The following is a 19442-nucleotide window of genomic DNA, read 5'->3' on the forward strand; positions in this document are numbered from 1 at the left end:
ATTTGTAAAATGTTTCTTCCTAAGCCGTGCCTAAGAGATTCTCTTCTATAGCTTGTGTAACAATAATGGAAGTTCCTGGCTGGGGCGATATGTAAAATAAGGGAAAGGCAACCACTTACCTATGGCAGATCGATGTGTGGAGGACACATACCAGAAAACAGCTTTCACACTAGCTTTCCAGCACTGGCTCTTTTTCTAGCAATAGTACACACACAACGACACAGACACCAAACCTTTAAGTATATCACCATAGTAGACAATTTTATTTTCCGTTAAACTAAGTGTTAATATGTTTCTGAGTACAAACTTAATTGTGTATATAGATAGTTCATCCACCTGGAAATTGAGAATCTCGAAAATTTTTGCCTGTTGTCAATAATGATACTGGCAAAATATTGGTCTTAGGAAGTCCAAGGCTTTTGAAAATGTTAGAATTTTAAGTTTTTTTGTGTGTGTAATTTCCCATCTTGTGCCCAAATTCTTGAAGGGACTTAACATACGGACAGACTGCCCCAATGATCACTCTTTCCTTTCCATCCCATACGGTAAGTCTCCCCTGACCCACAGCTCTATGTGACTTTCCTAAGATTACCCCTTTTCCTAGACCTCTCCAGTCCTTTTCCTTCACCCCTCTTCCTTCCCCTTCAATCCTTTGGCCTGAAGAGGGAGCCACTGGACGAAGGGTTGAAGAGGAAGGAAGTACTCTTTAGCTTTTGATGAGTGAGTTGGTAAGTATCAAAATATGTGACATAAATGGCTGTCTTTTTTATCACATTCACTTTGATGTTTAAATTTTTACACTGCCAAGGAACTTTAAGATCTTAGTATGTGACATAAATTTCAGCTTGATATGTCTATCCATTTGTGAGAAAAAGGGGTGTTTAACAGTCAGACAGACAGACCGACAAAGCAATCCTGTAAAGGTTCCTTTTGTGCCAATTAAGGTACAGAAAAAAAAGAATTTTATGTTTCTGTCTCTATTCTTTTACTGCTTATTTCAGTTCTCATATTGATGACAAGTGTTTGAATCATCTAAGGGAAAGATTGCACTACATTTCTGACACACCAGTTTTTAGTAAATTCATAATTTTTTTTTTCAAACCTGGAAAGAAGTTTATTTTTTGCAGTGGATACATGTTATAGAGTCCAGATACTTCTCAAATAAACATACAACCAATATCCTCAATATGATTGAGCAAGGTGGCGCAGTGGTTAGAACACTGGACCTGCATTCGGGATTCGGGAGGACGACGGTTCAAATCTGCATCCAGCCTTCCTGATTTAGGTTTTCCGTGATTTCCCTAAGTTGTTTCAGGCAAATGCCGGGATGGTTCCTTTGAAAGGGCATGGATGACTTCCTTCCCCATCCCTCCCTAACACGATGGGACCGATGACCTCATTGTTTGGTCTCCCCCCACAAATCAGCAAGCCATCCTCAATATGCTACCAACGCAATTTCTAGGATTTAAAGTCATTTACACTCATCGCCTGGAATGTGACTTTACTAGTTACTTGAACATTGAACATCAATGTTGCTGCAGTTACGTTATTCACACTAATACACCAACAAGAGAGTACACTTTAGAAAAAGTGTACTCTTCTCCATTTGCTTACAGTTCAGTGTATTCTAGCTGAATAGTATGCATAAACCCAAATGTAATGGTTCTTGAGCTTTTTCACCTGTCTTTGATTGGCTTATACAGCTGCTGTTATAGCTCATGTTCAAGATTTACTGTTTGTATTTGGAACTGATTGATTCAGTGATTAAATGGAATTGATTTACTCATTGGTAAAGTTTCTGTGTAGAGGATATGGCTCCATATCATCATCCCATTAACATTTAGAGACAGGATGCTGCTCATTACTGGCATAGGAAAACATAATGATTTCTATAAATACATATAAAGTGTGTAAAATGTCCCTTATCTCCACTCAAAAATGATATTCATCATTAAATTTCCTCCCTCTGTCTACATTAAAAACTAAAACATGCAGATAAATTTTGAGAGCAGCACCAATAAAGCCAGATTCATATGAAAAGAACTCATTTTATAAAATCCCTGCTGCTAGATCTACTAAGATCTGTTGTTTATATAATTGTGGATTTTTATAAATTTAATGTGGCAGTGTTATTATTTAAATTTAATTACTTGCCTAATTTTGTGGTAAATTCTATAATGATTTTTGTGCAGTGGGAAGAACGGACGCAGCGTGAATTTTCACGTCTGAAGTCAGAAATGGAAAAGGTTCATAATGAAGAAAAGAAAGTGGCAATACAGTCCATTAGGAAGCAGTTAGAAGATGAATTACAGAAAACAAAGGGAGATCTTGAAAAGAAGTTACAGAAAAGTTTGAGAGAGGTAAGAAAATCACAGTAAACATTTAACTTATCCTTGTGAAAATGTTTTCCACATGTTATTCTATGTAATTTTTACAATTTCACAAAATAAAACTAATACTTTTTTTATTTTGTGCAGAAGACAAATAACACTAATTTGGATGGAAGAAGGTGGAAGTGCTGTGTTATTTCATTGATTCCATTTCCTTTGCCCTCCCTGTCCAGAACTCCCATCGCCACCCAAAAAAAAAGAAAGAAAGAAAGGGGAAATTAATATACATTGTGTCACAGAGATCATTGAGCTAATGATTACTGGACTGGACAACTACAGGGAGAAGTTGTCTTTAAGGGGAAATGAATATGTCTTGTCACAGAGATCATTGAGCTAATGATTACTGGACTGGACACTACAGGGAGAAGTTGTCTTTACTTTGCGCAGCTTTCTCCAACACATTTTGGAGATACAGGATAAAATCTTACACATGTAGATTTCTGGGTATCTTAAAGAATAAAAAGTACCTGCTCTGACTTCCAGAAGTAAGCAGATACCAGATCAAAAAAGTACAATTATTTCTGGGTGATTTGTGTACATAGTTACCAAAATTGAATGCTCTTTATATTTAGGTAGTTTGGAATATTACAGTCACCATTTAATGCATAACAAACCATGAGCTGTGTTTGATAATTATCATTAACTATTACAGTTAAAGAGCAGTATCTGTATGAAGATATTATATGTGTTAACACAATACATACTTGTTTGTGGTAGTTATGTGTAATCTTCTTGCCATAAGGTGCACAACTTCATAGTGAGTCAAAGGCTGAACACTATGGAAATTAAACTTATGTCACCATTATAGAAAATAATGACTAAACCAGGGATTTTATTGCTGCATGTTAATTTTTTTTATTTAAACACTTGTAAATGACTTATTATGCAAAGAATACATTAAATAAACATTCCTAACTGTGATTTTGTTGCACTTTTTGCATTTACTTTCAGTGTCAGCAACTTTTACAACTGTTTCAGCATGAGCACTTTTTATATTTTACTCCATTTTTTCTTCTTTCACATCTTTAACTCTTTCCTAACAGATTTCATGTACTTATTTTTGAGATCAACTGTCGAATGTTTGGTTTTTGTCCTGAAAGAGCATCTCATGCAAGACATGCACTTAAAAGAATGTTCATCATTTCAGTTTTTGCAACACAGAAATAGAGATAGATATGTTCCACTGAACCTCATCTGGGCCACTAAGAGGAAGAGGTATTTTGAAAATTTGCATTATCTGATCAAAAATAAACATTTTAATCATCACTAATGAACTACAGATTTCATTTTTCGTTTGTATTTTATTGGGAGAATATCCCTCGGGTTGCTTTCCAGTTGAGCACCTTTCTTCTTAAGTGACTGATACCATGCGTTCAGGCACTTTGAATAACTTCCCATGTCATTGAAATTAGGCCTGCATTTAAGCTTCTACATCTGAAATGTTCATACATCCCTGCCCGTGATTATCAGCCTCATTGTATGTTCTGTTGGGCACATGTAAGTCTGAAAGCTCACCTGCTGTCCCTTCATCTCCATCCTCCTCTCCTACCTTCTATTCATTCCCAGAAAGAAAGGAAAAATATTTGAAAATATTCTCATCTTTCTATCAGTTTATTTCTGTTAAAAAACTTAGCACTCATCAGTTGCCAACCCATCAGAAGCAGAAAAGATACTGCAATACTTTAGCAGAAATGTGTTGACACTTGACATGCAGTGAAGAAATAAATGTAATTTGAGAGTCAGTACGTCACACACAGTGGCAAGTGTTGCTTTTTTGACCTGTGGTGCTGTTCTGCTTGCTAAATGTTATCATTTTTTGTCATCTCTTTATATCCCTTCCCTCCCCCCCCCCCCCCCACCACCACCACCACACCCTACACGTCACCCTATCCTACCCTCTTATGGCATCCATAATGCTGAAATGCAAAATGAACACTGCGCATGTTTAGTACTGATGAAATTCAATATGACTGATCCACTGATGCATTGTAAGATGCAATATTTGCAACAATGCAATTGATGAAAAGCACTGGTGAATTTGTGTTCAGCAGTATACAGAAAGTGCAAAGCATACCAAGAGTAATAAATCACAGTATGACTAGAGTATGGTGAGACAACAGTTTGCTGTTGATGTACTGGCTTATTATTGTATTTATATAATATTCTGTAGATCCTTTTATGTGCATGAGATGCTAGGATGTGGAACAAATGAAATTTACGAATTTGGATCATATATAACATAGTACTGTTACTTTGCAGAAACAGTTGTAGGAAAAATAAAAACATAAAACTAGAAAAAAATTGGAAGCAAAATGTTAAATACATCATACAAGGTTAATGCATGTTATACAAACTCTAACAAATACACAGTAAAAATATGTGCATAAAAATACTTCTGTGCTAAAAAACTGGCCTGATAAATAAAAAATTTTTCTAAGTAAACTTATCATTATTTTAAATAATGCACCATTACTACATAGGCCTTTGATACAGTTTGGCAGTGAATTAAATATTTTCATACTGAAATACTGCAGACCTTTGTGTACCTGGGTTAGATTTTTCAGATCACAGTGGAGGTCAGCCTTCTATCTTTTACTGTCATTGTGGTGCATTTCATTGATTTCACAGTGCACAGGATTGTCAGCCATGAAACTCATAATCAAATAAATATATTGGGAAGTTGTACTAAGTATCCCAAGTTTCTTAAAGATATTATGACAGAAGGTTTTCTGGGGTCCCCTGCACATCGTTCAGACAGTCTTTTTCTCCAGAAAGAAAATTTTCTTTGTTGGTGAATTGCCCTCAAAGATAATTCCATAGAACATAACAGAGTGGAAGCACCCGAAAAAGTTGACTTTGTGACTGATGTCTCAAAATTGCGTGATCGTCCTAATAGCAAGAGTAGCTTGGTCAACAATTTTATGGTCTAGAGGACATGATATTTCCAACTGACCCAACTGTCAATGCGGAGGCATAAGAATTTGATGTATCTCTTGTATTTGCTTACTCCATGTACAATAGGTATCTCCTGTGAGAATTTGTGATCGGAGCTGAACTGAATGAAATAGTTTGCTCAGGTTCACTGTGTGTGAGTTTACTTTGAACCAGGTTAGAGGTCTGAAAGTAATTTGTTGGAATCATTCTCTAGGTTGGTGGACTGTTTGTTGTTTATCAAATTGCTAGTATTGCCAGCAAACATAGTGAACTTATATGTTTTGTGTGACAAAGATAGGTCATTTATGTTATATGAGAAAGAGCAGCAGATGAAGGACAGATACCAGGGGACTCCATGAGTACAGTGCCCCAATGAAACTCTACCCCATCATCTGCTTTGTTGCTCTCATCCAAAACTACCTTTTGCTCCCTGCCTTGGAGGTGGGATTTTTGCCAGTTTCCCAATGCCCCCCTGATGCCATAGTGGCATGCTTTGTTAAGCATTTTTTGATCGACTCAGTCAAAAGCCTTAGAAAGGTCACAGAATATTCCAACTGGCTTCCATTTTTTTTAAATCTAGAGATGCCAGTACATCTTTTGTGAATAAAAATAGGGCTTCACTTGTGGACATATTGAAAACCAAACTATCATTGATGATGTCAAAGTTTTAAAGGTGCCGCACAATTCTGGAATGCAGTACTTTCGTGAGGACTCTTGCAATGTGGTCAAGAGAGAGATGGGACAATAGGTTGTGACTTGTGTTGTGTCCCTCTTTTTGTGGAGTGGCTTTATTACAGCAAGCTCTGTTCAGTCTGGGACAACGCCCTGATACATAGAAGCATGTGGGCTAAAGCGTTGCATAATTGATCAGAGTAGGCTTCTAGAACTTTACTGGAAATACTATCTATACCTGATGATCCTTTGTTTTTTAGAGAGGCATGCTGCAGAATTCTCAAACACATTCTGAATTCAAATGTAATAAATTTCCTTGAGACAGAAAAGCTTCTGTCCACAAATCAGTATGGATTTAGCAAGCATCACTTGTGTGAAACTCAGCTTGCCCTTATCTTACATTATATTCTGCAACAGGCAGATTCCGTATTCCAGATTTCTGGAAAGCATTTGACGCAGTGCCCCATTGGAGACTGTTGACGAAGGTCTGAGTATATGGATTAGATTCACATCGGAGCTAAAGTATAACTTGACAGTTTAATTACTTTGCTTAGTATTTGACAGTATTTTAAATAATTATTTTTTTGGGTTCTGTTTCCTGATTTACTTTCCTGTAATGTATAGTTCTCATTTTTGTTTGCAAGACGTTATCGCCTTTGTGACCCATGGCTTTTTTAAGGGTTCTTTACATAGATTCTTGTAAACGTTTTTGGCACTGAAACTCAAATATTGATGCAGTTTCAGTACCAAAGAGATTATATTTCGAACTGACGTCCGTTCTAACTAGGAACACAAAGAAGAGCACAGCTGTAAAATAGTTACAGTTTATTAGGCAGTGGAGTGACATCAACAAGAATACAATGAAATTAATTTACACGTCTCAAATAAATATAACAATTGAAGGCTCAGAGGCCCATGCAAGCCCTTATAAAGATGCTATCCACATCAGGTGTGTCTGGTGTAGTGCTGTGCATGCGCGGCGGACTTGATGACAGTGGTTGGTGACTGGGTTGCACTTGGCAGCTTCCTTGGTTAGTTGAGGATGTGCCATTTGAATTTTGGAGCACACTACATTTGCTGTAGCGGCCCCTGACATGTCCACCATGTGCAGTAGGTGTAGTAAGTGGTGGATTACTACATTCTTCATTTCGTGCAGGGAGAAAGATCAGTTGTCACTACCCATGAAGCTCTGACTGAAGAGATGTCCACAGTGTAGTGTACATGATGGTGCAGGATGTGGCAGCCAAAGGCACAAGAAGCTCCTGATTCACCATGGCCAGTATGTACAGTCGAAAGTGTGTGGGATGAGGGCACCCCCGCCATTTGTGGATTACACGGTGACCAGTAGACAGGACCAGTGGCAGGGGGACGAGAGCCCTCTGGATGTTGGAGTCCATCATGAGGGGTGCAGACAGTCAGCAGTGACAACACACTGGATAGGAGAGGCTCTGGGAGCAGAGACATGGCTTCTGTTCGCAGTAACAGCAGCATCTGCTCAGCGCAGTGGGAGGCGATGGCTACAGGAAGCAAACTCAACCTAAGTGCTGATGAAACCCTGACTGCCAGGGTAAGTGGGTACGACCAGGCCTTCTTTACCCCAGAGTGGCTAAAGCTGAGAAAGAATGAGGCATTGGACCCATGGCCTGAGGAGGGGTCCCCTGTGCCCCTTGTGGGATGCAACTAGTTCTGATGGCATGCCATCAGTTAATCTTCAGTGTGAACAATGAAGGCTGTGGATGACAGCCAGAATCCAGTGAGGGTGTCATTCAAATGTCCTGACCCAGACTGATGTGCCAGGTGTGGACATTGACAAAACTGTCACCAATAGGGGACACTTGTCCAGTAGCAGGAGACTGAACAGGGTCCACATCTGACTGCCATGAAGGAGCTCTGTGGGACTCTTGGTCCCCATTAGCGTCATTCTGTAAAAGCTTTAAAAACTGTTAGAGCCTCCTTAGCCAGTAAATCTTCTATGTATCTGTGTCCTGAATGTTTGAACAAGACATTGAGGCTTGCCATTCAACTGTGGCTGGAAGGGAGACACCATGATGTGGTGAACACAGTTGTGTGTACAAAAGTCCTTGAAAGACTGCATCATTAACTGAGGACCATTGTCCAAAACCCGAATTCAAGGCAAGCCTATGGAGAATATCTTTGAAAGGGTCTTCACAGTCACATCTGCTGCCACATCCAGGCAACAAACAACATAAGGAGAATGAGAAAAAGCATCACTTGATAATATAACCAGGAAGTGTCTAAAAAAGGATAAGTGAAATCAATGTGAACTCTTTCCCAAGGGTGTATAAGAGCTAGCCACAGTGAAAAAACAGTGTGCAGCACCACCTGCTGACCTACACATGGCTGCATGCCAATGGTTTTGTAGTAGAGACTCCCCAGTGCCCCTGGTGTAATAAGTTGCTGGAACAACAACATGGGGGGTACACTCTTCCGTTGACAGGATAACAATGCCATCCAAGAGGGAGAGACAGTGGCTCCATGCATAAAAATTTCAAAGCAGATCTGATATCTGGACTGGTGTATAACCTGTTAGAGCACCAGATCCACTGCCACAGCAGAGGCAACATGGGGAACTAGTGATGGCGAAATCGTCTACCATGTGCCTTGTCTTTATATCCAGTTGAAAATAAAGCAGTTCCTCCTGGTTGTACAAGGGGCCGCGGCCCATAGGGAACCAAGACAGAGCACCTGCATTCACATGCTGCAATGTGGGATGAAGATGGGTTTCATAATTTGACCGGGACAAGAACACAGCCCAATGCTGAAGATAATGAGTGGTTTTGTCGAATAAGGATGCCAGCGGGCTAAACAGGGAAACAAAGTCAATAATTAAATGAAATTTTGCACCATACAAGAACACATGAAATTTTTGTAGGCTGTAGACAACAGCAGGAGCTTCTTTTCCCACCTGAGAAAAATGTTACTGAGCCAAGTAAAGTGTATTTGATGCAAAGGAAATAGGCTATTCAGAGTTGTTTGAATGGCAATGGGTCACTCCACCCCATACTGGGACACATCTGTGGCCAAGGCAGATGTTCTCAGGGTTGAAATGTTGCAGGACACAGTGCAAAGTGAAGACTATCCTTAATTGCACAAAAGAATGTTCATAGGCTGCAGACCAGCCAAAAGAAGTACTTTTCAGAAGCAACAGTTGCAAGGTGTGGACAATAGTAGCTGTTCGGGGAATAAACATGCGATAGTAGACCACTTTGCCAATGAATGCCTGACATTTTCATAGATTACACAGATGGGGCAAGGCCATAATGGCAGCAATACTTTGTTCCATGAGGCGCATGCCCTGCCAGGAAAGTTCATGGCCAAATGGAAGGCTGGAAAAAGTAAGACTTTGTGAGATTACATTTGAGGCGCACCAGCTATAGAACTGTAAATAAAGACCAGAGGTTATTGTAGCACCTGTTGCAATGATATCATCAAGATAGTTAATGCAGTGAGGAACAACCTTTGTAACTTGTTGTAAATAACCTCGAAAGATGGCAGGTGCAATAGGGACTCCAAACATTATCTGTTGATACTGATAGAAACCAAAAGGTGTATTAAGCACAAGCAACTGTTTTGATGCCTAGTCAAATGGGATCTGAAGGTAGATTTTGGTCAAATCTATTTTTGAAGAGAACTGACCCTCAGCGAAACTTGTGAGCAACACCTCCAGGCGAGGCAGGGGGTAAGTACCCATGACTGCCTGTACAGTAATAGTGATCTTAAATCAGGTGAACAACCAGCCTCAGTCAACATAGCCAGCAACTACTCCAACAAGGCTGTATGTGCCTGCTATTGTCTCAGAAGTGGCTGGAGTAAAGCATCCATGAAAGAGCAGAATAGCAGAAAAACCACAGAATCTGAAACACATGAAAATTCAACCCGTGACATCACTACTTGTGTTATAACTGGGAACACAAGGAAATACATGGCTGTAAAAGAGACACAATTTATTTGGTCATGGACTGACATCAACAATAATACAAAGGAATTTCACTCATCTCAAATAATTTAACTGAAAGCCTGGAGGCCCAAGAGTGCTCTTACGAAGATGCCGTTCATGTCAGGCATTACTAGTGTAGCACTGCACAACCACAGCAGACCATTTTAATGCTGGTGCACAGTATGCTTGCCATAGTGGCCCAACTTACTTATGCTGTGGGTGGTAGGTGTAGTAGCCACTTGGTTACTACAACATCTGTTTCAGAATAGATTCGACTCCAGTTAAATTATAGAGGTATGATTTAAAGGCCCCAATCATTTCATCATTTATAGGTCAGACAATGTTCCACTGGGACTCAGTTTTATTCTGGCAAATGTTCAGATTGTTAACAGTAGGCCTCTAACCATCATGATCAGAGAGCACATTCAATATTTTAGTAATGATGATGCTGCCCAGTTTTCCTTTGTCTACAAAAAATGTTATCAATTAGAGGGCTTGAATATGAAGTTACTCTGGTGGAAAAATTGACAACTAGAATTGAGTTGTAGGTTTACATCAAATTTTCCAGGTGCATCTTCCCTCTGCTGTGTTTTAGGAAGTTGATGAAGTCTCAGAGAACTACAAAATCTGTTCTACAGGTAAATAGGTGCAATAAAAGTTAGTCAATCTGCTTCATAAAGAGGCCAAGATCCCCTGAAGGTGCCCTAATGTACCTGGTCTTGGTAGTGACTTTTGTGTCACTTCTGTGATGCATTACTCTATTACACATTCATTCCTTTTACAAGCTGTAAGCTGGCACTCTGGGAGAAGGAGGTATGGCTTGTCTCAGCAACCTATACGCTACAAACCAATCGCAAGCTTCCACTCCCAGCACCCTCCACTCAGGGGCCAAGTAAAAGTGTGCGATCAGTAAGAGGTTAGAACTGCTTGCAGAAAGTTCAATAGCACATGCTTCGAAATGTTACTCTAGACAAAAATAGTGTACATCAATTGATTTAGACAGTTATTAAAAGAATAGCAGCACCTCCTCTTTTTTGTTGTTTTCTTCAGTATGAAGACATCAGATTGTACTAGGGTCATTCAATAAGTAATGCCCCATAGTTTTTAAAAAGCCATTAATAAACATAGACAAACGTCCTTGTTGGTGCTTCATATTTGATGTTTGTTCTGTGCGCTGGTAAAGTTTCGAACTGTTCTGGCAGATGACAGAGCCATAGTACAACGTCAAAATCGTGTCTACACATGACTCACGCTATGAGCAGTGTGCTGTTATTGAATTCTTGTCTGCAGAAAAAGAAACTGTGGTGAACATCCATAAACATTTGTATGCAGTGTATGGCGATCCTGCAGTTGATAGGAGTACAGTTGGGTGATGGGTAAAGAAAGTTACAGCCTCAAGAAATACAGAAACAGAGCTCCAGGCATGCTGAATTGTACAGATGCCATTATTCATGCCGACTGGCGCATCACAACTACAATTGGCTCTACAGTTGTCGGACAACGTTAGAAGTGTGTCTGCAATGATCAAGACTATCAGATATTCAAAGAGGTGCTCACGATGAGTTCCACAAATGCCCACAGTGGACCACAATATTCATAGGAAGGCCATTTCATCTGAACTGTTGGAGCACTTTGAGACTGACAGAGAGGCCTCTCAGTCACAGATCGTTACGGGGGATGAAAGCTGGGTGCACCACTTTGCACCAGAAACAAAAAGGCAGTCCATGGAGTGGCATCATCCTCATTCACCAAAAAAGAAGAAATTCAAGCAACACCCTCTGCTGGAAAAGTTATGGGGACAGTCTTCTGGGATTGTGATGGCATCATTCTCATGGATGTGATGCCAAGAGGGTCAACTATAAATTCAGAGACATGCGTGAAGACTCTGAATAAACTCAAGAACCGTTTCCGATGTGCTCAATTGGACAATAATCTGGCAGAAATCTCTCTCCAGCACGATAATGCACACCCACACACAAGTCTGAGAACCCAGGAACACATCACCAAATTGGGTTGGACATAATTGCCTCATCCACCCTACAATCCAGACCTGGCACCCTCGGACTTCCATCTCTTTGGGCCACTGAAAGATTCTCTATGGGGAACACACTTTGAAGATGACAACAGTGTCAGTCATGCAGTGAAAACTTGACTTTGCCTACAGGACAAGAGCTTTTACCAGCAGGGAATACATGCTCTTCCACAATGGTGGCGTATGGCCATAGAATGTGATGGAGACTATGTAGAAAAATTGGACATGAACAAGACATGTTGATGTATATTACCACCAAATTCCGACTCTTTAATAATAAATATGTTCTGAGAAAAAAAAGTGGGACATTACTTATTGAACGACCCTTGCAGCCAGGTACTAAAAGATTTTCCACCCCTGAGCAGATGTGAAGCTCAGTGAAGCACAGCACATAGGTTGGATCTATACTTCCACAGTCTTGCACATTGACTGTGAGTTCATTTAGCTTATTGCACAAGCCTCTATTATTCTGCTGGAAGATGGTTAGTTGATGCTTTCCAGAGGCAGTTATCGTGTTTTGTCTAAAAATATTAGTAGTTGATGAATGCAGAGATACATTCTTGTCCTGTGATTTCAGGAACCATTTGTCTAATGTAGTCTGTCTATTTGCACCATTTTTTGTAGAGTCGAGTTCTTCCATAATTGCTGCATTTACAAGGGCACCTTTTTTCTGTGCATACTGTGATTAGTAAACAACTCTCTACTAAAGTTGCTTACATCTTCAATATGAATATTACTGAAAAGTTTGCAAGTCTTTTCTAATTTATAGTAAGTACATTGATGAGACCGCTTCTTTTACACAGGACTGTAGGATCAAGTCATATCTCTTGGAGATGTTCACAGGGAATACCTTGAAGTGATGAAGTGCCAAGAATTTCTCCTTGAGAATTTGTGTTATATCATAATCTTCATTGAAGGCAGCATCCTGTGTACCACATCATGTAGTCATTTTTTACATTTTCAGATTCGCAGCCTGCTACGATTTCTTGTATTTTAGCACAAGGTTTCACTGTTCCACACACTTCAGCACTGCTAAAATTTCTTTTTACAATTTTGGCCATATCTCTCCCATGACTGTCTACACAAATATGTACATCAGAATGAGATTTTCACTCTGCAGCGGAGTGTGCGCTGATATGAAACTTCCTGGCAGATTAAAACTGTGTGCCCGACCGAGACTCGAACTCGGGACCTTTGCCTTTCGCGGGCAAGTGCTCTACCAACTGAGCTACCGAAGCACGACTCACGCCCGGCACTCACAGCTTTACTTCTGTCAGTACCTCGTCTCCTACCTTCCAAACTTTACAGAAGCTCTCCTGCGAAACTTGCAGAACTAGCACTCCTGAAAGAAAGGATATTGCGGAGACATGGCTTAGCCACAGCCTGGGGGATGTTTCCAGAATGAGTGCTAGTTCTGCAAGTTTTGCAGGAGAGCTTCTGTAAAGTTTGGAAGGTAGGAGACGAGGTACTGGCAGAAGTAAAGCTGTGAGTGCCGGGCGTGAGTCGTGCTTCGGTAGCTCAGTTGGTAGAGCACTTGCCCGCGAAAGGCAAAGGTCCCGAGTTCGAGTCTCGGTCGGGCACACAGTTTTAATCTGCCAGGAAGTTTCAAATATGTACATGTTTTGTGGAAGTTTTGTTTCGAACAGAATTCTTATATGCGTATTGTTATTGGAACTTTCACTTTTAGCTGAAAGTTTAGGCTTTGACTTACCAGCTATAGCATTTTTATGATAACTTCTACTTTTTGACATTTTTAACACTTGAACAAAGCTTTGGTTCTGAGCCAGTCACTGGGATACTGCAGCTAGAAGAAAGAACATTAAATTTGTTTACATTCACAAATCTTCTGTCATGTACTGTTAATGACATTTTGCACCTCATGTTCTGCCTTTGTTGCTTTGTTTCTTACAATCTAATGATTTTTGGCTCCATTGCACAGCATATCAATAACATTAAATGCATTCCCTTAATTTTGAAAATTCACTTTTACACTTCTTACATGCTACCATTTTGACTGCATTACTGTAATTCATTCTAGCTATAAAATCATGTACACCTATACTCATGAAAATTGTTTTTATACTTCTTACAAGCTACTGTCTTGACTGCATTACTGAAATTCATTCCAGCGATAAAATCACATATACCTATACACACCAAAATCTTTATTCATGCTGTGTATTTCCAGCATACGGTATTCCCTTTTCCAAGCTCAACAATCCCATTATGAAATAATAGATGGAAAAACTATTGTGAAAAGCCTGGTCGTGATAAGTACATATTAAGAAAGTTATTCCTCTTCTCCAGGTGCGGCTCATGTTTTCCATACAGGGGAAAGCTGTGACATTTATCCATCACAACTAACCTATACATCAGGCTATGCTACACATCGGTCTGTCATCACAACCAAGATTTCAATGGGAGGGAGAGCTTACATATTGCATTTTCTTTCCATTTCATAATCAATTAAAAGACGTTATTTGGAGGGACAAGGATATTTGATGCTGTGTATATCAGCTTCACTGCTGCTCCTCCCCCCCCCCCCCCCCCCACCCTCAGTGCTAACCCTGAGACATTTAACATTTTGTTGTGTTCAGTCTGGGCATTTATGAGTCTGTGTGATGAAAGAGCCACATTTCTGTGACATCACAAGTCTTGTGCTGTGATTTTTGGAGGAATAAATGAATCATTGGCCCATATTCTCTAGCATGTTCCCATGATGAAACACACTCTCTGCTGAGAAAGAGAGCTCTTATAAATGCCTAATATCTGATATTATAGAACATACTTCTGTTAAATTAATATGAAAGTCTGCAGATGTCTTAAAAAATGTAAAAGTGAGTAAAAGAAATTGTAAGGAGCAGGAGGCAAATCTCTGAATTTGAATTGCATAACTCCACAATCCACACCTTGTAAGGGGTCCGCAGGCCCTTACTGCTAAGTTTGCGCTCACACAGGTCGACAGGGCAACTATCGGGTAGTGTGTGCAGGGCGCGAGAGCTAGAGGGGATTCACCGGAGTGCCGAATGCGGCTTGGGTAGATTCCCGCGAGGCGGGAAGAACTGGGCGGAGAGCAGTTAGTGTAGAGATGTGCTGAAGTCTTCTTACCACCAAACAGTACTTATTACAGTATTTGCGAAGGACAATACGGAATGTAACATCCCCTGAGCAGTCCAATCCGATTGCCAGCCCATTAGGTACACGGTCACATTAATCAATTATCTAATTTTGGGCTGCTATTCAGATCCCGAACGAGCGGATAAATAAAAGGGTATGTTACACCCTTGGCGACCGTGACAGGACAAGTGCAATTTTTGGACGAGTCGTAATGAACAATAGGTAATTTACCTTGTTTAACGCCAGAAAACTAATTTTTCAATGTGGAATCGGGACAGTGCATGAACGTTAAAATTGCGATAAGGAACGGTGCATTTTTGAGCAATACAAAGTAATAATATCGCACGATTGTGACTAAACTGTTTTTCTTGCTATATTAAATAGAACAATAGCATCATTAAACTGTGTTGTAAAGTGCAAATGCGAAAATCCGCGCGAAAAACTGTGAAAAGTGGACACTAAAGAAAGACACGTGTGAACAGTAAAATAGCAAAACGAGCTAAGATTTCGTCATACAAGTTGTTAGAAAGGTGTTTTGTGGTAAAATGTTGACCGAAATTGCTTTTTGAACGGTGAAAATCGGACGATTTCGTGGGGACCCGTAAACTGTTATGCTGACGACAAGGTATTGCGGCGACGCAATTAGTGAATGACGTCACGCAGCCGCGTAGCAGTTGCACCAAAGAGCTTCGATCCGCGAGGTGATTTCACACAGCATCACGGCGAGCGACGCGACTTCGAGATACCGAGCGCAGTCCCGGCATCTAGCGGCCAAACTACAAACTACGCCCGCCTGCAGCACCACGGAGCGGCCGACGGGGAACTACGTTGCCTTGCAGCTGATCTTCAACTTCATGCGAGCTCCAGCGGCGGAACAGCCACACCCACCTCAAACGTCAAAACATCGCGAGTCGCGGTAACGTCGGTTGGTGAGTGAAGACGACGGGTTAAAATAACAGTAAATTGCAGTGTGCAATATTCACGATGAATAAACAGTTTTTAAATGATATTTACGTTAGGAAAAGTGCTCAATTGCAGTAATTTCAGAAAAGTTGCGAAGCATACTCTGAAGTCTAGCATGCTTACCTATGCACACTGCACTGTATAAATGGTAATTGTTTTGGGGTAATTTTGCATTTATAGATTTATGAGTGTTGTGATTATCTTGTTGTGAAACATTTTTACATGAATTGTGTATGTGAAAATGGTATTGGAAATTTTGGTTTTTGAGAGTTGTGATGTTCGGTACTCATGCATGTAGTATCATTTTGGGAGTTAACTGAAAGGACTGCAGGTACTGTTTGATTAGTTTCATGGTAATTAGGAGTGTTTTGGGTTATTGAAGGTTATTTTGTATTACTTGCCTGGGCATTAAATATAAACCAAAAATGTCTTTTGAAGATAAGCAGGTCTGTGAGGCAGTAGTTGAAGGGAAAGGAATAGGACAGGAAGACAGAAATGATTCAGGAATTAGTGATTGTGGATTGTCATTAGGAAGCCCATCAGCACATTCAACTAATTATCCCGAAACACCGGGACAAGCGATGAGAGCTAGTCCAGTTTCAGAGAATGAAGATAAGTGGTCGATGTTGATAGACTTGATAAAGAAGAGTTCACAAGAACCCAGAGAATCATTAGAGAAGGGTTTACAAGAAAGGGAAGAAATAGTACGAAAATTCGGAGAATCATTAAAAGAAGAATTCCGAAAAACTGGAGAATTATTTAAGAAGAGTTCACAAGAAACGAGAGAATCACTAAAGGAAGATTTACAAGAGATCAAAACATCGTACACAAAAATGGAATGTAATCTGAAGAAGGAAATGCAGGAGTTACCAGAACGATTGAAGATGAACGTCGATGAGAGAGAGAGTAAGCTACAGAAAAATATAGACCAGGTCCAGGGAGACGGGGAGAAGATGGAAGAAAAGTTAACAGAGAAGATAGAGGACGAGGTTGAAGAAACTAAAACCAAATTGGGAGAAAAGAGCACCGAGGTGACGCATATGCAGAAACAATGCAACGATGTGGTTGAGGGGATAGGAGAGAAGCAAAACCAATTGGCAGTCAATCCGAGAAATGCTATAACCGTGCGGCGAGAAGAAGATGACCAGTGGGTTGCAATCGAAAGTGAGGCTTTCAATTGTGAAGTCAAAAGGAAGAAAGGGACTACTAGTTATGATCAGTTTGGAGGAGGATTATTGGAGAAATGCTGGCCCAAAAGTCGTCAGTGTGCAGCACTTGAGGACCCACTACGATGCAGACCACTTAGTAATTGGAAAGGAACGTCGGAAGAATTTGCCAAACATTTGTGGAAATGGAATGAGATTTTGGAACAACCCCTGAGTGACAACGTAATGGTATCTGTGATAAAAAGAAGATTGAATCAGAAAAGGCAAGGAACCGTATCCAGGAGCCTAATTAAAGGTAGAGAGGCCTTAATGAAGATACTGGACCAATTGGAGTCTATTAAATCACAGAAATACAAGCAAGCTCATGATCGAAACAGAGAAGGGAGTAATGACCCAAGGATTCATATTAATCATTCGTCTGATTTCCGAGGAAGAGGCGGAGGAATCGAAAAACCGGACACTCCAGGTGAGGTCTGGTCAAAAGTGAGGGCTATAAGGACCCGAATAAACCTGCTAGGACATGGTTAGGACAATTAGCTGTAAAATGGACAATTGAAAGAGGAAAGGGTTTATTTACATTAGTGCTTTGTGATGTATTACAATTAGAGTTGCATATTTCGTGTCGAAGATTGTCTCAGAATGAATATAAAACTTGTAATAACTATGTTGTAGTAATAATGCATATGTTCTGTATTTAGGTAATGAATTTTTGAGTATATATGCTGTGTGTGTTTTCATTTGATATTGGACTACAGGGGACTATTGCTGGTTGAGATGAAAAATTGTAATTTTGGACAATGCCATTTATGTGATGTAATAACCTTTTTGTAGAAACTATTGTGGAGACAGCCCACTACCGGAGTCCAGGAATATTTTGATAAATTGTAAATCCATTAATTATTTGTATTCTATGTACTGTTCAAATGTAACCATGTTTTTAAATCCCTTGCCAATTCTTTTTCGCCTGCGGTTCAAAAGAAGTTTTTGAGGGCGGGGATGTAAGGGGTCCGCAGGCCCTTACTGCTAAGTTTGCGCTCACACAGGTCGACAGGGCAACTATCGGGTAGTGTGTGCAGGGCGCAAGAGCTAGAGGGGATTCACCGGAGTGCCGAATGCGGCTTGGGTAGATTCCCGCGAGGTGGGAAGAACTGGGCGGAGAGCAGTTAGTGTAGAGATGTGCTGAAGTCAGGGTGTGGTAGGTTCCCGCGAGGCGGGCAGAGCTGTGCAGAAGCCAGCAGTTGAATTAATGTAAATTATCAACAAAGGGAGTGGCCATCACCGCGGTTTAACCCCTTTGTGTTAGTATTATACGGGAAAGTGAGAAAGTTTAATTACAGAGTGATTTCAGTGATATTGAGTGCCGCTATTGAACTTCCGCGTCTACCACGCCGGCATTACTTGGATTACAGTGATTGGATGTTGTGTGTGACGATTAAGAATAACTAAAGAAACCTGTGATGAGATTAGCCGTCATTAACAGTGTATTGACGAAGGCAGTGGCTGTCTCCTTATTTTGCGCTTTTGCTAAGAATATAGATCTTGTTTGTGAAACTGTGTTGTGTCCTTCTTACCACCAAACAGTACTTATTACAGTATTTGCGAAGGACAATACGGAATGTAACATCCCCTGAGCAGTCCAATCCGATTGCCAGCCCATTAGGTACACGGTCACATTAATCAATTATCTAATTTTGGGCTGCTATTCAGATCCCGAACGAGCGGATAAATAAAAGGGTATGTTACAACCTATATCCATTATAGTACCATGATTTCACTAGCTTAGGTATCTTATATTGTGCGATGCCCTAAATGCCAAAATATCATTAACTGGCACATTTAACAATAACAAATTGTATCAATGTGTTTTTGATATGTTCAATTCGCCATTGCCTTGAAACAGGATACTTTCATAACACACAAGTTATAATATCAAAACAACTAAAAATTCTAAAAAAATCCGTTAACTACCAATAGGATGTTTTCCACAATTATCTTACAACTATTTGTACGAATAACAGCATGTTTTGAAGAGATCCTCTGTGTGCTAGTGTTCTGAAACATCATTTATTCATAGAACGTGACTTATAATATAAAACCTTGTGTAAAACCCACCAAATATGGGCTTCAACAAACCTAATATGGCATCTACCTAGTTCTGCTTGTGTTGTATACATGACATAGGACAGCTAGGCTGGAACGACCAAGCTTTC

The 19442-nt window shown here is 40.2% G+C and overlaps 1 protein-coding gene across 8 annotated transcripts in view; it reads left to right on the forward strand.

The window, feature by feature from the left end:
* LOC126259460 (golgin subfamily A member 6-like protein 22) overlaps window positions 1-19442 on the forward strand; it is a 426680-nt gene that overhangs the window by 292884 nt on the left and 114354 nt on the right. For all 8 annotated transcript variants that reach the window (XM_049956315.1, XM_049956307.1, XM_049956321.1 and 5 more), the window contains exon 8: window positions 2193-2360. In XM_049956315.1, the coding sequence (XP_049812272.1) occupies window positions 2193-2360 (168 nt within the window). The remainder of the gene's footprint in view (window positions 1-2192; window positions 2361-19442) is intronic.

Source organism: Schistocerca nitens, chromosome 1 (assembly GCF_023898315.1).
Source record: "Schistocerca nitens isolate TAMUIC-IGC-003100 chromosome 1, iqSchNite1.1, whole genome shotgun sequence".
Lineage (NCBI taxonomy): Eukaryota > Metazoa > Arthropoda > Insecta > Orthoptera > Acrididae > Schistocerca > Schistocerca nitens.